Below are 23,542 nucleotides of genomic sequence, written 5' to 3' on the forward strand. Positions count from 1 at the left end.
CCCAGGGATTGGTTTTGAGAGATTTCCCACGTTCTAGCTCACGTGGAAGCCTCACCGTCTTTGTAGGCACTTTATAGCGTTGTAGGAAATGACACGCCCCCAAGACCACCTTGCAATTTGCAAAATCATTTTCTGGGTGTGTGATAGAAATCACCTGGTGTGCACAGCGTCCCTCGGTGGACTTGCTATGTTTGAACTCTAACAATTTCCTTTCTTTGGAGAACCCGTGTGTGTGTGTGCATGTGCATGTGTGTGTATGTGCATGTGTGTGCATGTGCGTGTGTGTATTGTGTGCATGTGTGTGTATGTGTGCGCATGTGTGTTTGCATGTGGGTGCATGTGTGTGCATGTGTGTGTGCATATATGTGTGTGCATGTGCGGGTGTGTATGTATGTGTGTGCATGTGCATATGTGTGTTGTGTGCATGTGTGTTTGCATGTGGGTGCGTGTGTGCATGTATGTGTGCGCATGTGCGTGTGTGTATTGTGTGTGTATTGTGTGCATGTGCGTGTGTGTTGTGTGCATGTGTGTTTGCATGTGGGTGCATGTGTGTGTGTGCATATGTGTGTGTGTGTGATTTTTATCTGCAAAACCTGATGACCTTGAGCTCTTCACAATTAGGCCTCTAGAAACCCAGGGATTATTCTAGAAGGGGGGATTCTGGGATGACCCCTGGGTCTGTTTCAGAAGTGAACCTGCACCCATTTGGGACCACTCCGGGACATTCAGGAGGGGTGGGGATGCAGAGGGGTGCGGCCGTGTCCGCCTGGGTGGCCGTCCCTCTCCTAAGCTACGGACGCAGAGGAAAGAGCAGCCCTTCTCCCCGCTTCTAGGTCGTGATCTCTTCGAAGCCCGAGAGCTGCTTCATCTGCTCGATCTGCATCGAGTGCCTCCTAAGCAACTTCTTTGTACTTCTCAAGTCGACTCTCTTGGGCGAACTTGGAGCAACAGGGACCATGGACTTCAACCCACTGGCAAGTGGGGAAGCAGCTTTGCCGCCAGATCTAATGTCTGGGATGGGAGGGTTCAGGTTCACGTTCAGAGGGGGTAGAAAGCCGGGCCTGGTGTGAGCGATGCGGTCCAGCAACAGGGTCCCAGAGCCTCGTCTTTCCAGCAGGTGCGGGGGCCTGCGGCGCGCGGAGCTGGGAGATGTGCTGGGGACGGCGTCCAGGGACTCCCGGGAGCCGTGGAACAGGGACAAGTGGGAGCTGTTGACCTTCCTCCTGTCTAAGGGTCCTTTGCCTGGCTCAAGGGAGACGGAGCTGGAGCTGGGCGACTCTGCCCCTGATTGAAAATCCAGGCTGTAGAGGTCACTTTCCAGCCACTTGAGGGAGGCTGGCTCTTTGAGAGCTGAGGGCCCGGCTGGGCCGGCACCCCCCTTCTCTTGGTCAGCAGGGAGGGTTCCCCTCCTGGCCAGACGCGGGTGGGGGGCCTGACCCTTCTCATAGGTCGCTTTCCAGGCCGCCGGTGCTGAAGAACCCGGGATCTTCAGCACCTGCTCCGTGACCGTGGGGAAGAGCGTGGGGTCCTTGCCGTCCGTGCTGCTGGTCCTGGACAAGGGCCCCCGTTTAACAAGGGATGCGTCGCCGATGCCCTTGAGGACCTCACTGTCCGTGCCAGAGCCGCGGGCCTCGTCCTGCCGAGCGGACGCTGCCAGCACGGATGGCGCCACCAGGCCCCACGGCTCAGACTGCAACCTCTTCAGCTGTGGCAAACGGGCCCTCTTGAGACCGCCCACCCTCCTGGTGGGCGACCCAGGCTCGTGGAGGGCCTTGGAGGCGCTGTAGCCACTTGAGTGCCCTGTCTGGAGGCTGAAGAAGTCATCTTCCTTCTCCCTGGGCGGAGAGCCCAGGCTTGGAGCTGTCACTTGGACATCCGAGGGGGACGCACACAGGGGTGGCGACTGCCTGCCTTCCACTTTGGGGGAGGGAGGGACGTTGAGGTACTGCTTGGTGGTTTTGGTGCCCGAGGAGGACTTATCGGTTGTTATGATAATCACCTCCTTGCCTTTGGCTTTGCAGGCAGCAAGGAGGGGCTTCAGTGCGTCTTTGTCATCCGCATTTATGGCGTAGACCAGAGCCGAAGCCCCAGTCTGGTCCTCCAGGCTGGGGTCGGCTCCACTCTCCAGCAGTAGGGAGACCACGTCCCCGCCCGCTCTTCTAATGCAGGCATGGATGAGCGCCGTCTTGCCGGACTTGTCCTGGATGTTGGGGTCTGCCCTGTTGTCCAGCAGGTACTTCACCATCTTGGGCTTGCTGATGCTTTGCTGGTCCACGTGCTGGGTGATGCACGCCACCATGAGCGCCGTCTCCCCTTTGTCGTTGCTCTCGTTGATGTAAGCGCCCCCTTCCAGGAGGAGTCTGGTGAGCCGGAGCCTCCCCAGCCACACGGCCTTCAAAAGGGAGTTGCCATCCGTCCTCAGTTCCGTGTCATCCTCCATCATCCTGGCGACGGCTTCGGGTCTCGGAGCCACGGTGGCAGTCAGACCTAGCGAGGGAAGAAGAGGGGGGGACAGGTCAGGTGCTCCAGAGCTGATGTGCACAGGAAGATGATGGACACAAGACCCTTGAACCGTCACAGCCCAGCCTGATCCCAAGTTAGGTCACCCGGGCCAAGTTCAGCATCTGGGAGGCGGTGCCTTCCTCTGGGAGTGAGGGGCACGGCAAGTCCCAACCTTGCAGAGTCACCGTGAACACTGCGCGAGGTGCCATGCCCAAAATACTCAACCGGGAGAGGTCGTTAACCGAAGGCCAGGAACACGGTCAGTCCCTGAAAATGCAAGACACTCAACACGGAGGTGGCCCTCTAAGTTCTAAGCTTGCTCATTGCTAGAAGCTCGGTATTTAGCAATGACTCACACGCGACAAATAGGTTACCCATACACAACTTGGCGTGTGCTGTTGTTAGATGTACATTGGAAAGACCAGTAGGAGACGCATTAAAATGCTAACCCTTCCTGTGGGTAATGGGCTTATAGATGGTTTCATTTATTCTCACTGCGCTGCTAAAATAAATATGCATCACTCTTATAATAAAGAGGAAAACAGTCAAACAAATGCAAACAATCACATCCACATCTCGCCTGCTTTGCAAGTCGCAGCCCCGACTTGTCCAGCAGGTGTCAGAATTCTCCTTCGACTCTCACGCAACAGCTGGCATCACGCCCGGCTCCCTTCCCCTCTGGGTGAACCGGGGAATTGCATTTTTGCTCATCAATATTAGGAAATAAAGCTCAAGCCTGTGTTCCCTCGGCCGAGATCTGACAAACCTGGGTTTTCTGCTTTGATTCTCCCGGTATCAATCGCCTCCTTTCTGGACTTAAGAGTTCCCACGCTCAGAGAGCAGCCCCGGGATGCACGGGTCACCACACTTGACACCGATGCACGGGTCAGCCTGAGAGGACCACACCGGCCCACGTCTCGCCCAGCAGAGCCCCTTCCCGTGGACGTGTGTGCCTCCAGGGTCCTGACAAGCAGCTGGGCCGTGTGCCCCACGAGGCAGAGTCCAGCCACCCTCTCACCTGATCCACGTCCTGCCGTCTCACTCTACCACCCTGAACAGGTGCACTCCTCTGTCAGATAGCCAGATGCAAGCTTCTCTGGGTGTAAGTGGAGAGACAGATATAAGCTTTCCAAACACTTGATATGGGGTGGGCATTGGTGCAGTGGTGAAAACACTGCTTGGGACAGCCACATAGGATGTCGGAGGGCCTGGGTTCAAGTCCCGGCTCTGCTCCTGATTCCAGCTCCCCACTGACACAGACCCTGGGAAGCAGCAGGTGCTGGTTCAAGTAACAGGGTCCCGGGGCTGGCACTGTGGCATAGTGGGTAAAGCTGTCGCCTGCTGTGCCGGCATCCCATATGAGCACCAGTTCAAGTCCCGGCTGCTCCACTTCTGATCCAGCTCTCTGCTGTGGCCTGGGAAAGCAGTAGAAGATGGCCAGAGTCCTTGGGCCCTGCACCCACTTGGGAGACCTGGAAGAAGCTCCTGGCTCCTGGCTTCGGATTGGCGTAGCTCCAGCTGTTGCGACCATCTGGGGAGTGAACCAGTGGATGGAAGACCTCTCTCTCTCTCTCTCTCTCTCTGTGTGTGTGTGTGTGTAACTGTGACTTTCAAGTAAAATAAATAAATATTTTTTTAAAAAAAAGTAACAGAGTCCCTGCCACTGAGGTAGGATTGAGTTCGTGGCTCCTGGCTTCAGCCCAGCCCAGTCCCTGTCCCCCCAAATGGAAAATATCTGTGTGTGTGTATGTCTGCCTTTTGAATAAATAATTAATACTTTGGGGAAAAAACCTTTTAAATAAAAGTTTAATATATAAAGATACATATATATGTGTATATATACATATGTGTGTATATGTGTGTGTATATATGTGTGTATATGTGTGTGTATATATGTGTGTGTATATATATGTGTGTGTGTATATATGTGTGTATGTGTGTGTGTGTGTGTATAAAACACCCAAACCACACTGAAGTCTCTGAAGAAGAACAGGATTTGCTCGCCCCGACCCCTCCTGAAGCATCAACTACTCACACTCTGTCTGCTTCGGCCATTCCCTGTTTCTTTGGAAGCGTTGCTCTGATAACTACATCTGATTGCGAGGTCACCGTGACTCCACTGAATTTTCTGCACAACAAGACACTGTGTCTTCCCATATCTTGACAAGAGGTCTCCTCTGTCTCAGCTTCTCCTTCCCTCTCTCTCCCTCCATGTCCTACTCCATGTCCATGATCTACTTTCTCTATGTGTGTGCGTGTGCGTGAGTGTGAAAGAGAGAGGGCGTGTGAGCCTTTAGCTTCCTTCTCTCTCCACCATTTGGATTATTTTAGCCCTTCTGTGGCCCGACATGTGGAGGTTGTGTTAAAGGCCTCCGCACGGGTAAGTTTGCAAGTCTCGAAGCAGGGTTTCCAAGGTGGACAGATGAGGGGGAAAGCGCAGGGGAAACCCACTTGCTTGCAATCCCTGGAGGGGACCTGCATCTGCCGGATCCCCCCACCGCCAGCACCATTGCTGCTATTCCGGTCCTCACCACACTCGACCTGCCTGCAAGTCTCGTTCTTTCTCAAATGCACTGCACTCTCCCCCCTCTTGGCACTGTTCATGTTTCTAACTATAAGACTTCCCTGCTCTTCCTTAATTATTCATCACCCGTCAAACTGCAGCTCAAATGTTACTTCCTATGTAATCAAGAGGAAAATCACTCCAGATCTGAGAGGGGGAGGAGGAAGACGCCACTGACTCATACACAGGCTATATAAAGAACTCCTACAAATCACTCCCTCTGAAAGAGGATACGCAAATGGCCAGTGAGCACGCAAAGAGGCCCTCAGCTTCTCTAGTTCTCCAGGGAAGTCTGACGACAGCTCAGTGAGGTGGGGAGAATGAGATAGGCTGCGAGGACCCAGGACGGGTGGGGATGGACAGACGGGTGAACCTGCTGGCACGGTACGTTGGTGTCCCCAAACATCAGCCTGGTCATTCCATGCCTCACTTTACACCTGTGGCAGACCACAACACAAGGCCACGATGGCCTGCCATGTTGCCATAGACATGAGGAGTCAGCTTTGGGACTGCTCTGACCGAGAAAGTACAGCCAAAGTAATTTTATGTGCAAAATCCCTGAAGACCTAGCTGCTTCCTAGAGAAGTCTGGGCTGTGCCCCCAGAAAGGGCACCTGGAGCTCCAGCTGACAGCCCCAGGATAGGGGTGAGAACACCTTGGGCCACCTGGTCCTGGCCAGCCCCCAGCTAACGACAGCTGCACGCGTGAGCCAAGATGAGGGCAGCGGAGCAAACACCCCGAGCCCGGCCAACATCGCAGAAATGGGAGCCACTGAACAGGCATTGTTTTGAGCCTCTCGTTTGGGGTTGGCCTGTTCACAGCAGTGGATTACTAATGAATATGTGAAGCAGAAGACCCTGGCAGCACTGTTCAGGATGGACAAAAACTGGACACAACCCATCAAGGAGAAAATAGATGAGAAATTGTAGTTCAAGGGTACTTCAAAAGGTTTGTAGAACATTGAATTGAGAGATAGGTTTGTTTTCATGCAAAAAATTGAGCTGCATGCATAGTTTTTTTCATAAAGTGTATTTTCATGAACTTTTTGAAGACCCCCCTGATAGCCCCTACACTCTCTTTGGGTTCTATTTTCCTTTCTCACACGTATGCACATGTGTGCACACACATACACGCAACACACCCAAGGATAAAAACTGCATGCTGAATCCCCGTGTTGCTGCAGACTTGGCAACGCCCTCCACTGGGTATTGATCTTGGCCATGATCTGGGTCAACCTTGGCCACAGAACTCGAGCTCCTTGAGGCAGAAATTCTCTCTTCTCCCTTGCCAGGGGTGCAATAATGGGAAAGTAGAATAAAGGAAAGTCCGGGGGGAAGGAGGAAGAGAAGGTGGAAGGAGGGCAAACAGCTGATCATCTTATCTTGTGTTGCGTGTGCTGCAAATCACGTACCTCTGGTCTACTTCAAAATCAAAGGACGGAGGAAAAGAAGAAGAGAGGAAGAGGATGGTCCACCTCGGAGACTGGTCCTCCCACCCCTTCACTGGGAGCCAGCAGCCACTTCCTCCCCTAGGTTCAGGCCTTGCCCCCCAATCAACCCCACCCCGGACCCAGCCCCTAGGGAGAAAGCAGCAGTGAGACAAAGCAGCCAAGTTCTTTACCGTGGCCTGGAATATCCAGTCCACCCACAGCCAGAACACTCTGTGTGCTCAGTGAGCTATTTTGCATGTTGTCTATCACCATTTTTTTTTCTCACTGTGGGGCTCCTTACTGAATTCCTTACATGATGAAAATGCAAGAGCTTTGTTTGAGGACAGAATCAGGTTCTTCCCTCACTCTCGTAGCCCAGATAAAATGTACAGGGCTAACATTAACCGTTGGCATGCTGGTTTCTCTTACTCTTTTCATTTCGAGTATGCATGCATCATCCCAGATTTGCATAGCTTTCTCCATTCCTCCTGTCCTTGGCCTGGCTTTCTTGCTTGAGTGGCCTTGCCATGCCATTTCCACAGTCTTGGACTCAGGTCACTGCTGCTGCTTCTGCCATGGTGGAGGGCCCCACACCTGGTTTCAATGGACAAGGAGAAACTGAACCTGACCTCACAATTCTCCAGCAGGTGCCTGGGACAGACAAAGGCACCCAACCTGCGTGTGAGGCAGCATTAACCCTGGTAGAAGAGATGTTGACCAATAAGAGATTGGGGACAAGAAAGAGATGGAAGAGAGACTCTTCTCCCTTCATCACCCAATAGCCTTTCCAAGACACAAGAGAATAAACAACTTCCACACACGCAAGCAAGCAGTGCACTTGGCAGGAAGCTGGGGAGAGCTTGATAACGCATCCCTTCCCTTTCTCCTTCATCCTTTTGTCCGAAGTTTGATGACTTCAACAGGCATTAATATGTGTGTTCTTGCTGCCTTCCTTCAACCCTAACTGGACGCCCCATTCAGGAAAGTTTCTCCCCTACTTTGCAGGTGAAGAAACTGGAGCCAAGGTGAAGAAGTGGCTCATCTGCGGGTGACTGTTCAGAGCATTTTTGCCTGCTCAGAGTGGCCCTTTCTCTCTGATACCTATGCTCCCTGCCCCCCTCCCCAAGCCCTTGGCAGGTGAGTTTGTACCACGTGACCTACCCCATGTGCATGGCTGACTCAGCCTGGACTGGGATTTGAAATTGAGGCTGAGAAACACCTGTTCCTTTGAGCTGTTTGTAGGAACTGAAGTGCTGAGAATTCTGGGGGTAAGACCACGTCTATGGGCCAGCCGCATGTGCAGATGGGGTGATGCAAGAGGGAGAAGCTGAGTCTTGAGCTATTTGGACTTCAAAGCTTAGAATCCTCCCAATAAAGGAGTACGCTTCTATTTCTGATAGCTTGACTTAATTTCTTTACTGATAGTTCTTATAGTTACACAAATCTTGGCAAAAGCAGCAGAATTACTTGTTCATTTACTCATTCATCCTCATCCATTCATTCACCAAACATGCATTTACCATCTATTCTGTGCTGGGTGTTAAGGACAGAGAGATGTATACAATCAGGAACAGGAGGCTGCAACGGGTTAAGCTGCTGTTTGCAATGCCCGCATCCCATATCTAAGAGCTTGTAGGAGTCTCAGCTACTCTGATTCTGATCCAGATAGGATAGCAGGGTCAACCAGAGTCCAATTGACCTGGAGGATTTGCCTCCCGTTGCACCTCACAGAAGATAAAGGTTGAGAACAACTAAGGCTGGAAAGATTAGATTTTGTTGGAGGAAAAGGCAGCAATCCTGACTGAGGAGCTGTTACACATCCAGAATGCTGACATTTCACCCACCTGGGCTAGTCTAGGTACCAAGTTTTCATCTTCAAAAATGAGCAACCCCTTGGCTGGCGCCGCGGCTCACTAGGCTAATCCTCCTCCTTGCGGCGCCGGCACACTGGGTTCTAGTCCCAGTCGGGCCACCGGATTCTGTCCCGGTTGCCCCTCTTCCAGGCCAGCTCTCTGCTGTGGCCCGGGAGTGCAGTGAAGGATGGCCCAAGTGCTTGGGCCCTGCACCCCATGGGAGACCAGGAGAAGTACCTGGCTCCTGCCTTCGGATCAGCGCGGTGCACCGGCCGCAGTGTGCCGGCCACGGCAGCCATTGGAGGGTGAACCAACGGCAAAAGGAAAACCTTTCTCTCTGTCTCTCTCTCTCACTATCCACTCTGCCTGTCAAAAAAAAATGAGCAACCCCATGTGACAGGCATTTAGCCCATCAGTCAGGATGCCTGCATCCCATATCCGAGGAGTGGGACTTAGAACCTGCCTCTGGCTCCTGCCTCCAGCTTCCTGCCACTGCAGACCCCAAAGACAGCAGTGATAGCTTAAGTACGCAGGAGACCTGGATTGAGTCCCTGGCTCCCAGCTCTGGCCATTGAGGGCATTTAAGGAGTGAACCAGTAGATGAAAGCTATTTTTCAGTCTCTCTCTCTCATAAATAAAAATTATCAAAATCCAAAGTGGTTCTTTCTCATAGTTTCAAAATAAGGATACATGGAGGACTCGGCAAACTGCCCAGTTCCTTCCGTCATATCTCAACCCCACCCCCATCTCATTGCTTGACACAGCTCCATTACAACAACAACTAATATGACAGATTTCTAAAAGACCATGGAAAATGAAATTAAAAGATAAGATATTTCGTGCTCGCTTTGGCAGCACATATACTAAAAAGGTATTTCAGGGCAAAACATTTTTGAAATCTATGCACTGTTTTTTCATAACACACATTTTGCATGAACTTTTCAAAGATACCTAGGCATACATGGATTTCAAAATTTTTTGCACCAAAATAAACTTATCTTTTAGTTCTACTTCCCATGAAGTCCTCTTATATAACTTCCAGTGGCACAACGGATGGAGAAGAAGCACTAAAGACTAAAAACCAACACCAAACTTTCAAAACGACACCTCTGTAACAGCAGCAGCAGGTGAAGGGAGGGTTCACCATCTTTGTCCTGAAGCTCTTATGTCATTGTCCACAAGACTATGAAAGTCATTGTCTTTTTTGACTGTGAGGAGCTAACCTGTTCAACCTTTCTCAGCGAGTTTAGAAACTGAGCCTTTTATCTCTCCGAACCCAGGATCTGAAGAAAGAGAAACAGAGACAGACAGAGATCTCCCATGTACTGGTTCACTCTCCAAATGCCAGCAACAGCCAAGGCGGGACCAGGCTGAAGTCTGGAGCCGGGAACTCAATCAGATGTTTCACAAGGATGCCAGGGACCCATCTATTTGACCAAACTACCACTGCCCCCCCAGGGTGCACACTAGCAGGAAAGAAGAGCTGGGACTGAAACCCAGGGCACTCCAATCCAGAGTGTGGCCATTTCAAGAGGCAACTCAACCGCACACCTAACACCCGTCCCCAAAATGTGGCTTTGTGGGTAAAAGTAAACCACATGAGATCTGAATCAGGATGCTGCGATCTTGTCCTTCCTGTCACTGCTCCAGTCTCTGGGTCTGTTAGGAGGCTGAAACAAGCCGATAGCTGGAGAAGTGCCTTTTTGTAAGTCTGAAGTGAGGTGTGCTCGTGTGAGCCATTATAAATTACATAAGTAACAACTGCTTCCGCACAGACACAGCACTCTTGATGTTAGTCCTCCTTTCTTGAGACGCACTGACACTGGGTTTCCAGGCAGATCTCACCCGTACAGCACAGTGACAGCATTCTCAGACAGCTCAGAGGTTGCTTTATGGAAAAGAGAAGGAGCCTCAGGAGTTTTGCAAACATCTGAAAAGCTCTTTAGATCCTCCAAGCAGGGGCATAGATAGGCACTTACTGCACTTAGTGAATCAGAGTAGGTTTCTAGAACTTTGCAATAATATGTTTGATATTCATTTTGAGTATAGCCTTGCCCCCATTTCTCCTCTATTTTCTCAACTACTTCTCCATGAAGGGCCTTCAAAAAGTGTATGAAAAATGATGATTGTGAAACAACTCTGTGTGGATATAAAAGATTATTTTTGCACCAAAATAAGCTCAACTTTTAATTCCATTTTTCTACAACTTTTTTGAAGAATTCTTCTCTTTGTAAATATGAAATTTTGCAGATCTTTATAAAGTGCTTTAAATTTCTTAGAGAACATAATCAAAAGATATTTTTGATTGATCCATACGAAATTGCTGTTTCTGCTGGTCAGACTTCATTGAAAGCCATCGAGTTCACGTATTTATGGGACCTGCATAGTGCACTGTGTGCAGCTCCGTGACCCATACTCTAGAGGATATTCCTGTCGCTGGAGGCAGGGTTGAGGGACATAAACACAGAAGACCTGGTCTCTAAGCCCAGCTCTGCTGCTACAGACCTGAGTAACTGAGGGCAAGCACCCTTCCACCAGATACTAGAATAACCCCAAATCTGCCTCCTTCACTGAATTGCTAATAAGGACCAAATGATAGGCACCATGTGGACACTCTCTACAGCATCCTGGAAAAGTCAGTGACTATTTTGCTGCATGGCCACGTGCAGAATTCTTAGCACTGAGCTCCCCCGAGCCCAGGCCCCTGGCAGGTGCACCAGCATTCGTTACTCACCCTCCGTCTCTTCCAGGGCCCTGCTCCCATAACCCAATCACAATCTGCAGTTTACTGAGTGTCTCCACATTCAAGACCCTCTGACTACCTCCCACCCCACCCCCCTACACACACACTTCTGCAAGAAAAGTGTCCTCTTAACTTCACACACAAGGAGCCTGAAGTTCAGATAGGTTGGTGACTTTGTCTAGGGGCACACCTTTGTAGGCGGCAGCACCTCTGATTCAAACTCCGTTCCTCTAATCGGAAGTGCAGAGATACAAGGGTACGTCAAAGAGTGGGTGGAAAGTGGAATTAAAAGAGAAGCTTCATTCGGTGCAGACAAGGGTTGGAAATGCATGCACGCGACTATTTCACGAAGGAAATTCTGCTCAGGCACAGGCTCCCACTGTTACAGCCGACACAGGGTTTCAGGAAGCGGCCTTGTCCTCTCCTGTCAGTTTCATCATTTATAAAATGAGGTTAATAACAGTGCACAAACTTGTAGCTCCTGGGAAGTGCTTGGCATAGGGCCCTGGCCCACGGTAAGCACTTATCCAACCTTACACGCTTGCAGAAGTTTGGGGATACTTAAAACCCAGGAAGCCACAGCCGGTCAGCTGCGGTATTCGCGCAAGTTTGCTCGGGGTGGTGGTGGGGTCTCTCTACTCCGCCCCTTCCTTATACAATCCAGGAAAGCCGCTAAAAGCAGATAAAGAATCAACTCCACGTCGGCTTTTCCGATTCGGAGCTGGGGGCGGTGTGACGCAGCGGCCCTGGGAGGGGAGCGGCGGCTGGGGGGCCCCCGGGACGCAGGAGCCCAGGCGCGCCCCGGGGCCGGGCGCTGTCCGAGGTGCTGAAGCCCGCCGAGGCCGCCGGTGTCCGTGGGCGCCTTAGCGGAGGCCGAGGAAGGAAGGAAGGGTCAGGCGGGGCCTGGGCGGTAAGTGCTTCCCGCACCGTTGCCCGGAAATGCTCTTCAACGTCGCGCACGTTTGCAGGACCAAAACCTCTCACGGCAAAAAGCGTCAGGCTCTGCTGCCCCCACCCCCGCCCCGCGCCGCGGAACACCCAGGCAGAAATAAGACATTTTACACCGCCTTCCACCCCCGTCTGCCACGATTTCCTGTGATGAAAGCGGGCTGTCTCCACCGGTCCCCGCGCCTGCCGGTGGCAAACAGAGAGGACTTCTGGGGAGCAAGCGGCCCCACCCAGCCGCCCCGTGGAGACCCTTGCGGGGCGCTTACCTGGTGGGAACGCTCGCCGAGCCAAGACACCTGGGTGCAGCCCACCAGCAGCACCATTACTCGCCAAACACAGTCGTGGGGCGCCTGGCCCCTGTGCGCTCAACTGCCCGTGGGCACGGCCGGGCTGAGCCGGCGCAGGGGGCTAGCGCTGCCCCGGGGCGTCGCGCGTCCCGGCCGGCGACTTGCCCAGAACTTCTCCAAGGCTCAGAAATAAAACCTCTGCGTCAGTCCTTCCAATCACTCCCTGCTCGTCCAAGTCGCTCTGGGAACGGGGGAGGGTTTGGGTTTTTTTTTTTTTTTTCCTTCTTTAAGAGAAAGGAAAAAAAGCGTGAAAGAAAGATGAGAAGTGGCCACCCCACCCTCTCCGACTCCGGTTCCAACCGCTGGTTCGCGGGTCTCCCGCGCAGCCCCGGCCTGGGCTCCGTCCTCCGCTGGCCCCGCGCGCCCGGGAGCCGCTCCGCACCCTGGCGCGAGCGGGTGTGGGTGTGAGAGGGCGGCGAGAGGCGAGCGGCCGCGGGGGAGGCACCTGCGGCCCCGCCCCCGCCCAGCGCCTCGGGACCAGACTGGCCCCGCACTTCCCGGGCGTCTGCTGCAGCCCCAGAGGGTGGGCGCAGATCCCGCGCAGGGACCCGGAGCCCTCAGACCCTGGCCCTAGCCGAGGTAGAGATTCGAACTCGTGGCTCCTTTGTCCTTTCTGCCTTCCTCAACCAACGCCTGGGGGTCACAGGCAGTGAGAAGCAGAGGGAGAGCGCGGGGTGGGGGTGGGGGCAAGTGCAACCCCGAAACGGGGGCTCTTCGATTCCCTGTGCTGGTCCTCACAGCTCCGACTGCTCCGGGACTTCCTGCGGAGTCTTTTGCCAACTGTGCCTGTTCCTTTTTATAAACTCGGTGGAGGGTTGTTGTCTGCAACTCTGAAGTGTGGCGTTTAGAAAGTGAGCCCCATCTCGTCCCCGCCCCGCAGAGCGCTTCTCCGGAGGGAACAGGGGCTTGCATCTAGGCATGGTGCATCTAGTGTTTATAGACATGTGTGTGTGCAGCCTTCATACATAGGCGCTGTACATGGGACCTCTCTGCATCTACACATCCGGTCTACAGGTGTACCCAGTATTTATACAGCTTTTGTATGCTATATATGGTACATCTGTGTATCTCTACATCTGCTCTATAGATATATTCAATATATAGATATGGTGCATATGCAGCATTTGTGTATATATATGTGTGTGTGTGTGTACTATATATGGTACATCTGTGTAGATATACCTTTGGTATATAGGTATACCCAGTATTTATAGATATGAATACTATATATATGTATATAGTACCTTTGTGTATCTATACATCTGGTACATAGGTATATCTAGTACTTACAGATATGGTATAAATCTCATTTATATATCATACATATGTATCTTGTATATTTATGTATCCATATCTACTATACAGATATACCTAATATGTCATGTATATTATGTATCCAGTTTTTAGACATATCTAGTTTTTATAGATATGGTATACATCAATTATATATACACATATATAAACTATATGATACATGTGTGTATATATACATCTTATCTATAGATTTATAAATATATGTATCTCATGTTTATATATGTATATATCGCATGTATCTATACATTCTTATACTAGTGTATGGATATGCCTAGTATTTGCACATACTACATAGCTAGCATATCTGTGTATTAGATACACCTAGTGTCTATATATATAATGTAGTATATCTATTTAAATATCTAATATGTAAGATATATCCAGTATATATCTAGTGTGTGTGTATATAAGTGGTATGTATATCTAGTATATGTCTATATACCTCATGTACAAATCTAGCATGTATCTAATACATGTATATATTTCATTTATATGCACAAATGAATTCTATTTGTCCTACAAAATATTTCTTGTGTCAATTTTAATAATTTATATTTTCCTAAAAATTACCCTCCATGGACATTTGCAAACTTCTGCCATGGAGTCACAAAGAGCCTGATTACAATTCCAATTCAATTCTTCATCTCCTTTGCTACTGTTCCGAGTACCCTTTTCATTCCTAGTAATCTGTTTCCTACTTCCTCATTCCTAAATTTGTTGCCAACCTTGCTGAAGGATTATCAATTTTATTGATCTTTTAAAAGTATAGTGCTTTGGCCGGCACCATAGCTCACTAGGCTAATCCTCCACCTGCGATGCCAACACCCCAGGTTCTAGTCCTGGTTGGGGTGCCGGATTCTGTCCTGGTTGCCCCTCTTCCAGGCCAGCTCTCTGCTGTGGCCCGGGAGTGCAGTGGAGGATGGCCCAAGTGCTTGGGCCCTGCACCCCCATGGGAGACCAGGAGAAGCACCTGGCTCCTGGCTTCGGATCAGTGCGGTGCGTCGGCCACAACGCGCTGGCCGTAGCGGCCACTTGGGGGGTGAACCAACGGAAAAAGGAAGACCTTTCTCTCTGTCTCTCTTTCTCACTGTCTAACTCTGCCTGTCAAAATAATAAAAAATAAAAATAATAAAAAAGTATATTGCTTTGTATTTGGCCTTTATCCGTTTGGGTTTCCACAGCAGTGCTTCTGGGAACATTTCCATCTGGTATCCATGGTTGGTAAATGACTGGCTACTGCTCATGGAGATTTTTCCTGGAAAGTACTTTAAGCTTTCCACAGTCCAATCTGCTAGTCCTATCTTTCAGGGCTTCTAAGTTCTCCATCTCGTTTTGGGAGGCTTCCTACCCCAGAATTCCATGAAGCCTTCCCTAAATGTTTGAACAAGTGACAGTTCTGTTGGTGAGACTATTAGTTGCTCCAGAAATTGCATTTGTGCACAGGGTAAAGTAAGAATCTAACGACAAAGAGAGGTCATTGGCTCCAACACGGATTCTGAAAAGCCCACTCTTTTCGCTGATTTGAAATGCCATCTTGAACCACAGCACTGTAGATTCCCAAAATGAACCCTCTGGTCAATGTATTCTTTATACACACTGAAGGGCTGGTGTCATTTGTTTTAGGCTAGTTTTTGTCAGCCTATGTTAATGCATGTTTCTTCCATTTCAGGGGATTTGGTGGGGTTCTCATTCTGTTTTGCTACAAGGTTAAGCTGATCTTACAGAATGATTTTTAAAAGCATTTCAGTTTTTCCTATCAAGAATACTTAAGTTATCAAGTTAACTCTCTACTTACTGAAAGCTTAGAAGAACGCACCAGTAAAACCTTAAAAACCTAGGTATGATGGATTTGAGGACAGATTTTTTTTTTACAGGCAGAGTGGACAGTGAGAGAGAGAGAGAAAGGTCTTCCTTTGCCGTTGGTTCACCCTCCAATGGCCGCCGCGGCCGGCGCGCTGCGGCCGGCACACCACGCTGATCCGATGGCAGGAGCCAGGTGCTTATCCTGGTCTGCCATGGGGTGCAGGACCCAAGCACTTGGGCCATCCTCCACTGCACTCCCTGACCACAGCAGAGAGCTTGCCTGGAAGAGGGGTAACCGGGACAGAATCTGGCACCCCGACCGGGACTAGAACCCAGTGTGCCAGCGCCGCAAGGCAGAGGATTAGCCTAGTGAGCCGCAGCGCCGGCCCTTGAGGACAGATCTTAAATGATCTTTTTATCAATCACTACTGGAAGGTTCATTTTTTCCCCCACAAGGAACATCCTTGTGTTAGTGTCATCACAAAATCATAATTACTGTATAGGAACATATAAGTGAACATTAACCCATGCACTGATAATTTACATCATAAGGGCAGTGAACCTACAGAACATACTGTAAAGAAAAAACCAGGGTAAGTTTTTCTCACCTTGCATTGCTCTTCTTAAATGCAAATATTTGAGACATAAAGGCGTTCAGTTCAGCATAGCATTGCACAATGCCGTGTCGCAGTCCACTTAGTTCAAGACAGCCAGGACATGCAGCCAATAATAACACGTCTGAGCATATACACAAAAGCCCACGTCACTCATAAAGTATCTAGTGGTTGATCTAGATGGTTTTAGATGTTCTTACTGTGGAATTCAGCGTAACTGGACGAATATCCTAAGTCTTCCCAGCAGGAGTCATCTGCCGGCTTGGCCGTGGCCGTGGCTTCAGGTAGGCAAGCCTCCAGTACTGTTTGTGCCCACGATTGTGAGGACTCCAGGGGGCAGTGTTAAAATCCTTTACTCTTTCTTTCTAAGATCTTTCCACCTCTCAGAACTGTTAGAGAGCTCCGCTCGAAATCTCTTTCTCCTTGTTGTACTTCTGCCTCCTCCTCTCTTATCTCATTTTTAGCTTGCTGCATTCTATCTGGTTTGCTAGCAACCATCATTTTGGCCTCGGTTTCACGTTTTCTTGGAGCAAATTAACTTGAGCATCTTTCCACTTCTGCCAGCACTTCATTCGATGGTCAAACAACAACCTACAGCAGGAAGAGGAATGCCATCACTAATTCCTTCTGAAAACAACACAAGTTGGCAAACACTTGTTCTTGATGTGACTCGTCCATCTTCTCAACCCCTGTGAGCTGAGACCAAGCAACATGGATTGCCCGGGATGACCCAACGTGGCAGCACTCCTGGCAAAGGCAGCTGTGTTGGCTTGAAGTTCTTTCCTATGACAGACCAAGGCTTCGACCGTGGCCTGAAGCTTCTCAAGTTGTTGAACCAGATTCTCAAATTGCTGCTGCTTTTCTTGATTGTCCTTTAGTGGACAGCATCACCACCTGGTTCACCATCTTCAATGTTCATTCCCCACCCAGACCTGTGTGTTGACTGTTCTAAGCAGCTTCGAGTTTCCAAGAACTGCTTGAAAGCAGGATCCGGATACCTTCCAAGAGCTGCTCTCCAGTTTTCTATAAACTCTGTGGGTGATGAGTCTTCTTCTTCACCCACGTTGGCCTCAGTCATCCTTGTTTTTGGAGCTGGTGGCACAATATAACCAACGTGGAAAGACTTGTTTGCAGGCACCATAATGTCCATTTAAGGTTGAAGTTTCACAAATCTTCTCTCAGTTTTAAATACCACTGCAATGAAGCTAACCCTTTTCAAATTTCAGGATAGTTTCCTTGGTGCATAACATTTTCAGTTTTAGACTAACAGGTGTGCACAACTTTCGCACTTTTGTTACAGGTTTCACAGTTATTGTCCAGAAAGATTGTGCTAATTCTCATCATCCCTTGATCATGTTTCTATGTGCCTCAGTCACAGCGGAGCTCATCATCGGAGACAACTGCCAATGTGATCATTTCAAACCATGTCAGATCATTGTTTTTATTCTCTTATGATGAGTCAGGTTGAATTTTTAAAGGGTTTATTGGCTATCTATCTGCAAATTTCCCATTTATGTCTCCTATTCATCAGTGATTATGATTCATAGTTTAGCAGAAAATGCACGTAAATAAGTGTTCGTGATTTCCACATCCAGAGAGATTCAGTACCGTTCATCTATAATTATCCAGCTGTTACTCATCTGGATTCTCTCTCTCCCCACCTCTCTCTCTACCTCTCCATGTCATCTCCCTATCTATCTATCTCTCTATCTATCTACCTACCTACCTACCTATCTATCTATCTCCTGGGCCAGGAGGAAGCTAAGACCAAGCATTCCATCTGGGTCTCCCATGTGGGTTGCAGGAGCCCAAGTACTTGGCCCATCCTCCATGGCTTTCCCAGGCACAGTAGCAGGGAGCTGGATGGGAAACAGAGCAGACAGGATTTGAACAGTTGCTCCCATATGGGGCAAGCAGCAGTGTAACCCATTGCATCAGAACACAGGCCCCAGTATTTAACCCATGAATCATTATTTCTAAACCTCCTTCTAGAAGGTTATAAAAACTTACACTTCCACAGAGAAGGAGACTAACCATTTTCTTACATCCTCACCAATTCTGGAGGTTATCAATCTTTTCAATCTCTGACAATTTGATAGGCAAAATAATTCGTATTTTTATTTGCATTTTTTCCAGTTAACCAATGACGTTTCATGTTTCACAGGATGTGTAACTTGTGCCCATCTGTGTGTGAACGGATTGGACACAGCCTCTCCGAGTTCCTTAGTAATTTCTATTATTATTCCCTCCATATTTTATATTTTACCCTGCATCAATACTACACACGTTTCCCATGTTTTTATGTGCATGTTAGTTTTATTTTCTTGGCTTTTCCACACGTGAGTTTTAAGTGTAAGGTTTCTGGGTCAGTTTGTATTTTTCTTTAAAATTGTCATCTTCAGCATCGTGCTTAGAAATTGTTTATAATCTTAACGTTTTTACCTCCCACAAGTTTCCTATCTTTTTATCAACGTGTGAGAGTTGGACATATTTATGGGACACGATGTGATATTTTAAGACATTTACACGCCACGGACTGATGAAGTCACAGTAACGTGAAGAACTCCCACCCACCTTGTCACACCCTCGTAATTCAATGTTTCACAGTTAGAATCTTGCTCCATCTGCCATTCATGTTCTGCAATTAACTAGATGTTCATTGAGATCCACTGCAGTCCAAACAATCAACTGACTTCCCCCCATGCAGTTTTTTACAACAGTCCGTCGGGTAGTATCGTTGTCAAACAATAATTTGTGGTGAGAACTTGCCCTGTGCCACTGATCTGTGCTGTGTCCCCTGCCCTGACCACATTAAGTTGATAACACAGCTTCATACGTCGTGGGACTGGGTTCTCCCCGGATTCCCTCTGCCAGCTCCTGAAACACATCATGGATTTGATCTTTTGGACTCACTCTGAATCATCATGTAGTGTTCTAACACAGGAGACTGGGATTTGATTGGGATTTCTGTTGAATGTTTTACTCAGTGTATTACCAGCCCTTGCCCTTAATAAAACCATCTTACTCAGTAGCACATTATCTCTTTCATATTAGAGCATTCTTGCTAAACTTATTCCTGGATATGTAAAAAATGTTCTCACTAGGGGGCCGGTGCTGTGGCTCACTTGGTTAATCCTCCGCCTGCGGTGCCAGCATCCCATATGGGTGGCAGTTCTAGTACTGGTTGCTCCTCTTCCAGTCCAGCTCTCTGCTGTGGCCTAGGAGGGCAGTGGAAGGTGGCCCAGATGCTTGGGCCCTGCACCCCATGGGAGACCAGGAGGAAGCACCTGGCTCCTGGCTTTGGATCAGTGCAGCTCTAGCCGTGGCAGCCATTTGGGGGGGGGGGGTGTAAACTAATGGAAGGAAGACCTTTCTCTCTGTCTCTCTCTCTCTCTCTCTCTCTCTCTGTAACTCTACCTGTCAAATAAATTCTTAAAAAGGTTCTCGCTTGTTAATGTAAACAGTATCTTTGATATATTCTATCTTATAACTTGATTTAGTTGAAACATAAGGTAACAATTGATTTTTATAAATAAAATCTGCCAATCTTCTTGGTTCCCTTAATGTTTGAATTAACTCCCTTAGTTTCCTGTGTATATAACTGTATAATATGAAAAAGAATTATTTCTTCTTTATCAAATGTATATTTTCATATTTCATTTCTTATCTAAAGGCTCAGAAACTGAATCAAATAAGAGAGAAGTCAGGGAAAATCTGCCCCCCACTTCTGACTTGAGAAAACAGGGTGCAGACGTTCTAATGAGGCCGCCATGGCTTGGAAGGAGCCCACAGAATCTTCTGGTGGCTGTCAGATCCTCCGAGGGCTGGAACCTGGTACCACACAACTGCCAGTTTTAAAAATTTATTTATTTATTTGAAAGGCAGAGTTACACAGAGAGAGAATGAGGGGCAGAGAAAGAGAGAAAGAGAGAGGTCTTCCATCCTCTGGTTCACTCCCCAGTTGGCCACAACAGCTGGAGCTGCGCCGATCTGAAGTCAGGAGCCAGGAGCTCCTTCCAGGTCTTCCACATGGGTGCAGGGCCCAAGGACCTGAGCCATCTTCCACTGCTTTCCCAGGCCACAGCAGAGAGCTGGATTGGAGGTACAGCAGCCAGGACTCGAACCGGCACCCATATGGGATGCCTACACTGCAGGCAGTGGCTTAACCCGCTACACCACAGCACCGGCCCCAAGGTTACAGTTTTGATCAAAGAGCGCTTTCCGTTCTGGTCGTCAGGAACCACGCAGTACTCTCTGTTTTGCCGAGAAGGACTTTGATCTCTGTCTTTCCTGAAACTCTGAAGCTGTGCTTAAGAATCTTCGGCAGCCGGCGCCGCGGCTCACTAGGCTAATCCTCCACCTTGCGGCGCCGGCACACTGGGTTCTAGTCCCAGTCGGGGCGCCAGATTCTGTCCCGGTTGCTCCTCTTCCAGGCCAGCTCTCTGCTGTGGCCCTGGAGTGCAGTGGAGGATGGCCCAAGTGCTTGGGCCCTGCACCCCATGGGAGACCAGGAGAAGCACCTGGCTCCAGCCATCGGATCAGCGCAGTGCGCTGGCTGCAGCGCGCCAGCTGCGGCGGCCATTGGAGGGTGAACCAATGGCAAAGGAAGACCTTTCTCTCTGTCTCTCCCTGTCTCACTGTCCACTCTGCCTGTCAAAAAAAAAAAAAAAAAAAAGAATCTTCAGCTTCAGGCTGATACAGAACTTCAGAGCTTCCCAAGGGAGTTGTGATAATGAGAGCAAAGCCCCCCACAGAGGAAAGTCTCCCCAACCATAGCTCTCAAGGCCAAGTCCACACACACGTGCCCATGGCTTCCCCAGGCCAGTCCTGTGGTCAGTGCACAGAAGGCTCTCTCTCTTGAGTGCCTGTGGAGTCTACCTGGGTGAGACCCTCAAGGGTCCGAGAAATGCTTTCTGAAAACAACTCCTTGGGATGCTTCCGTCTCTTCCAATCTGTGTTCGTGGATGGAAACACAGAGAAAGTTTCATTGGATTGCCCGTTCTGGTTCATTCAGTGCATGTTGGGAACAAGTCACCCACAGGACAGTATTGTTTTAAAAGATTTATTTATTTGAAAGGCAGAGTTACAGAGGGAGAGAGATCAATCTACTGGTTTACTCCCTGGTCACAATGGCCAGGGCTGGGCCAGGATGAAGCTGGGAACCAGGAGCTTCTTCCAGGTCTCCCACATGGGTGCAGGGGCCCAAGCACTTGTGCCATCTTCCGCTGCTTTCCCAGGCCGCAACACCGGAGGGACAGGAAGCCACGCAGCATTCCTCCCAGAAGGAGAACTGCTTCATCTGTCTTCTTGCCTTTCACTTCTACACATGATCGTGGCCCGGTGCAGCTAGGCAGGTGGTTAAAGTCCAGGTGAGCTGCCAACTCTTACGCCTCTGCAATGTCACCTCCTCTCTTTACCTGTGGGATTGATACGCCCACCCTCCCAGGATGCACCTGTCCCACCCCACCCACGTTGTCTGTCCTTAGGATCCTTATAAATAGAGCTGGGAGGCGGCTGCAAGCCCTCTTGGTTGCGAGCTCACGATTTCACTGCCCGCACTCCTCTCCGCTGGTTCATTCTCCAAATGCCCACAACAAGCTGGGAGCCAGAAACTCAGTCCAGGTCTCCGATGTGGGAGGCTTGAGCCATCCCTGCTGTCTCCCAGGGTCTGCAGTCAGAGCCAGAGCAGGCTTCAGACTCGGGTGCTCCAATGCAGGCTACGGGTATCTGAACCCCAGGCCAACCACCTGCCCCCCAAGACCGCGAAGTTCACGCAGAGTCTGGAACGAGACTCTTGGCCATACCACATTTCCTCCAGGACCCCCGAAGCCAGTGAGGCCAATGTGCCCAGGGCCACTGGAGTGACAGTGGCCAAGTGGCTGGGAGCCATCAAGGGAGAACCATCTAGAAACAGACCCCTCCCCCCCCCGCCCCAGCCTGAGTGTGTCTCCCTCTCCCCAAATCCCCATCCTCCCAGGCTGAAGGGGACACAACCCCTTGGAACATCTTCTCTGCTCGTGCCCTGTCCACTGGGGAAGGTAACAGCTCTGGGACGGCCACAGAGGCAGGGAGCCGATGGGGTTGTCTTCTGCCCATCTATGCAGCCGTCTCTGCTCTGGCTTTTCATCTCGTTGCTTGACAGGTACCCTACAAAGCACTCATCGCGACACAAACCCAACAACATTAAGAACACCGTGTTCCTGCCCACCCTCTCCCACCGCTCCTACGGAAACCGTTTTGTCCTTTCAGATGTAAAGCACTTTATAAAAATGCTCAGCAAATATTTCGGCAAAAAGAGGCATCCCTAAATAGCCACTCTATCCAGTCTAAGGCATGATCACCAGTGTTCCTCCGAAATGCCTAAAATAGAGCCAGTGCCAGCAGTTCCCTCCGAGGAGCGTCCTTGTTTAGCTAACCCAGTTAGAAGCTGTGAGCTTGTGCTTTTGGTCCTGTGAGAGCCTTGTGTTTTTAAAATAATCTTGTCGGGAAAAAAATCCTCTCTTTCTCCCAAAGCGGACTTGGGATATGCAAATTTCCAAGAACCGGAAGCAAAGAGCTGCACTGTTTGGAGATAGGCAGCCCTTATTTGCAGACCCCAAGGGCAGCACTTCATTGGCTTGAGCCAGGGCCAGTGTCCGAGCACATGGGCCTTTGGAGCCTTGCTCATTGCTTTCTGTGGGCTGCATTTCTCTGGCGCTGTGGTCAGATGGAGCCAGCTGTAGCAGAGGTCTCTCCTTGGAGACCCCTTGTCCCTGCCCTGACAGCTTTGTCACTCCCTTGAGAGCAATAATGAGCAGCCCAAGTCTTGTATTTCAGTCCGATTCTCACCGGGATCTCGGACGGCAGTGGGCATGTCCTTGGCTTGTTGCAGCAGGAAGCCACGCGGCCTCCTCGAGGCTGAACACAGCAGCTGACAGCGACAGTGGGGTCGAAGGCCGTGGTGAGCACCGGGCTTGTCCCAACCGGCAGGGACCCTCACGGCTGCAGAACCAAGGAGCACTGTGCCCAGAGAACACAGTCCTGGACAACCCAGAAACTGGTCCCCCGAGCGGGCAGCCAGAAACTGCCTCTCCCGAGACCTGGAATTGTAGGTACCCTCAGCTGAGCCGTGGTGACGGAATTTCCCACGATGACACATTAAATGCAAAACAGCGATTTAGTGTGTATGAGTCGGTCAGGGACGGTTCTTACCAAACCCCATTTGCAGGTGAAGGGAAGGGGGGTGAGGTCGAAGGGGCAGAGCCGACAAAAGCACCCCGATCCACAGTGGCTGGGACTCCCGGGGAGCCCGAGGCAAGCACAGAGCAGAGGTCAGAGGGGAAGCAGCCACACCTGGCCACGACGGCGACGCCGCAGGCTCGGGGTCCTGGCGCAGGCGCCGTGCAGCGTGGGTCCAACAGCCACCAGACAACCATGACTGCGTGTC

General features: G+C 50.1%; 1 protein-coding gene and 1 pseudogene across 1 annotated transcript; both read right to left on the reverse strand.

The window, feature by feature from the left end:
• Positions 1-713: 713 nt before the first annotated feature.
• ANKRD34C (ankyrin repeat domain 34C) lies at positions 714-12,840 on the reverse strand. The gene is made up of 2 exons (XM_002721598.4): positions 12,305-12,840; positions 714-2,487 (listed from the first exon to the last, which is right to left on the reverse strand). The coding sequence occupies exon 2, from the start codon at positions 2,441-2,443 to the stop codon at positions 830-832; it is 1,614 nt and encodes a 537-aa protein (XP_002721644.2). The 5' UTR covers positions 2,444-2,487; positions 12,305-12,840; the 3' UTR covers positions 714-829.
• A 3,506-nt stretch (positions 12,841-16,346) lies between these two features.
• LOC103345137 (sorting nexin-2 pseudogene) lies at positions 16,347-17,257 on the reverse strand (annotated as a pseudogene).
• Positions 17,258-23,542: the final 6,285 nt, after the last annotated feature.

Source organism: Oryctolagus cuniculus, chromosome 12, assembly GCF_964237555.1.
Source record: "Oryctolagus cuniculus chromosome 12, mOryCun1.1, whole genome shotgun sequence".
Lineage (NCBI taxonomy): Eukaryota > Metazoa > Chordata > Mammalia > Lagomorpha > Leporidae > Oryctolagus > Oryctolagus cuniculus.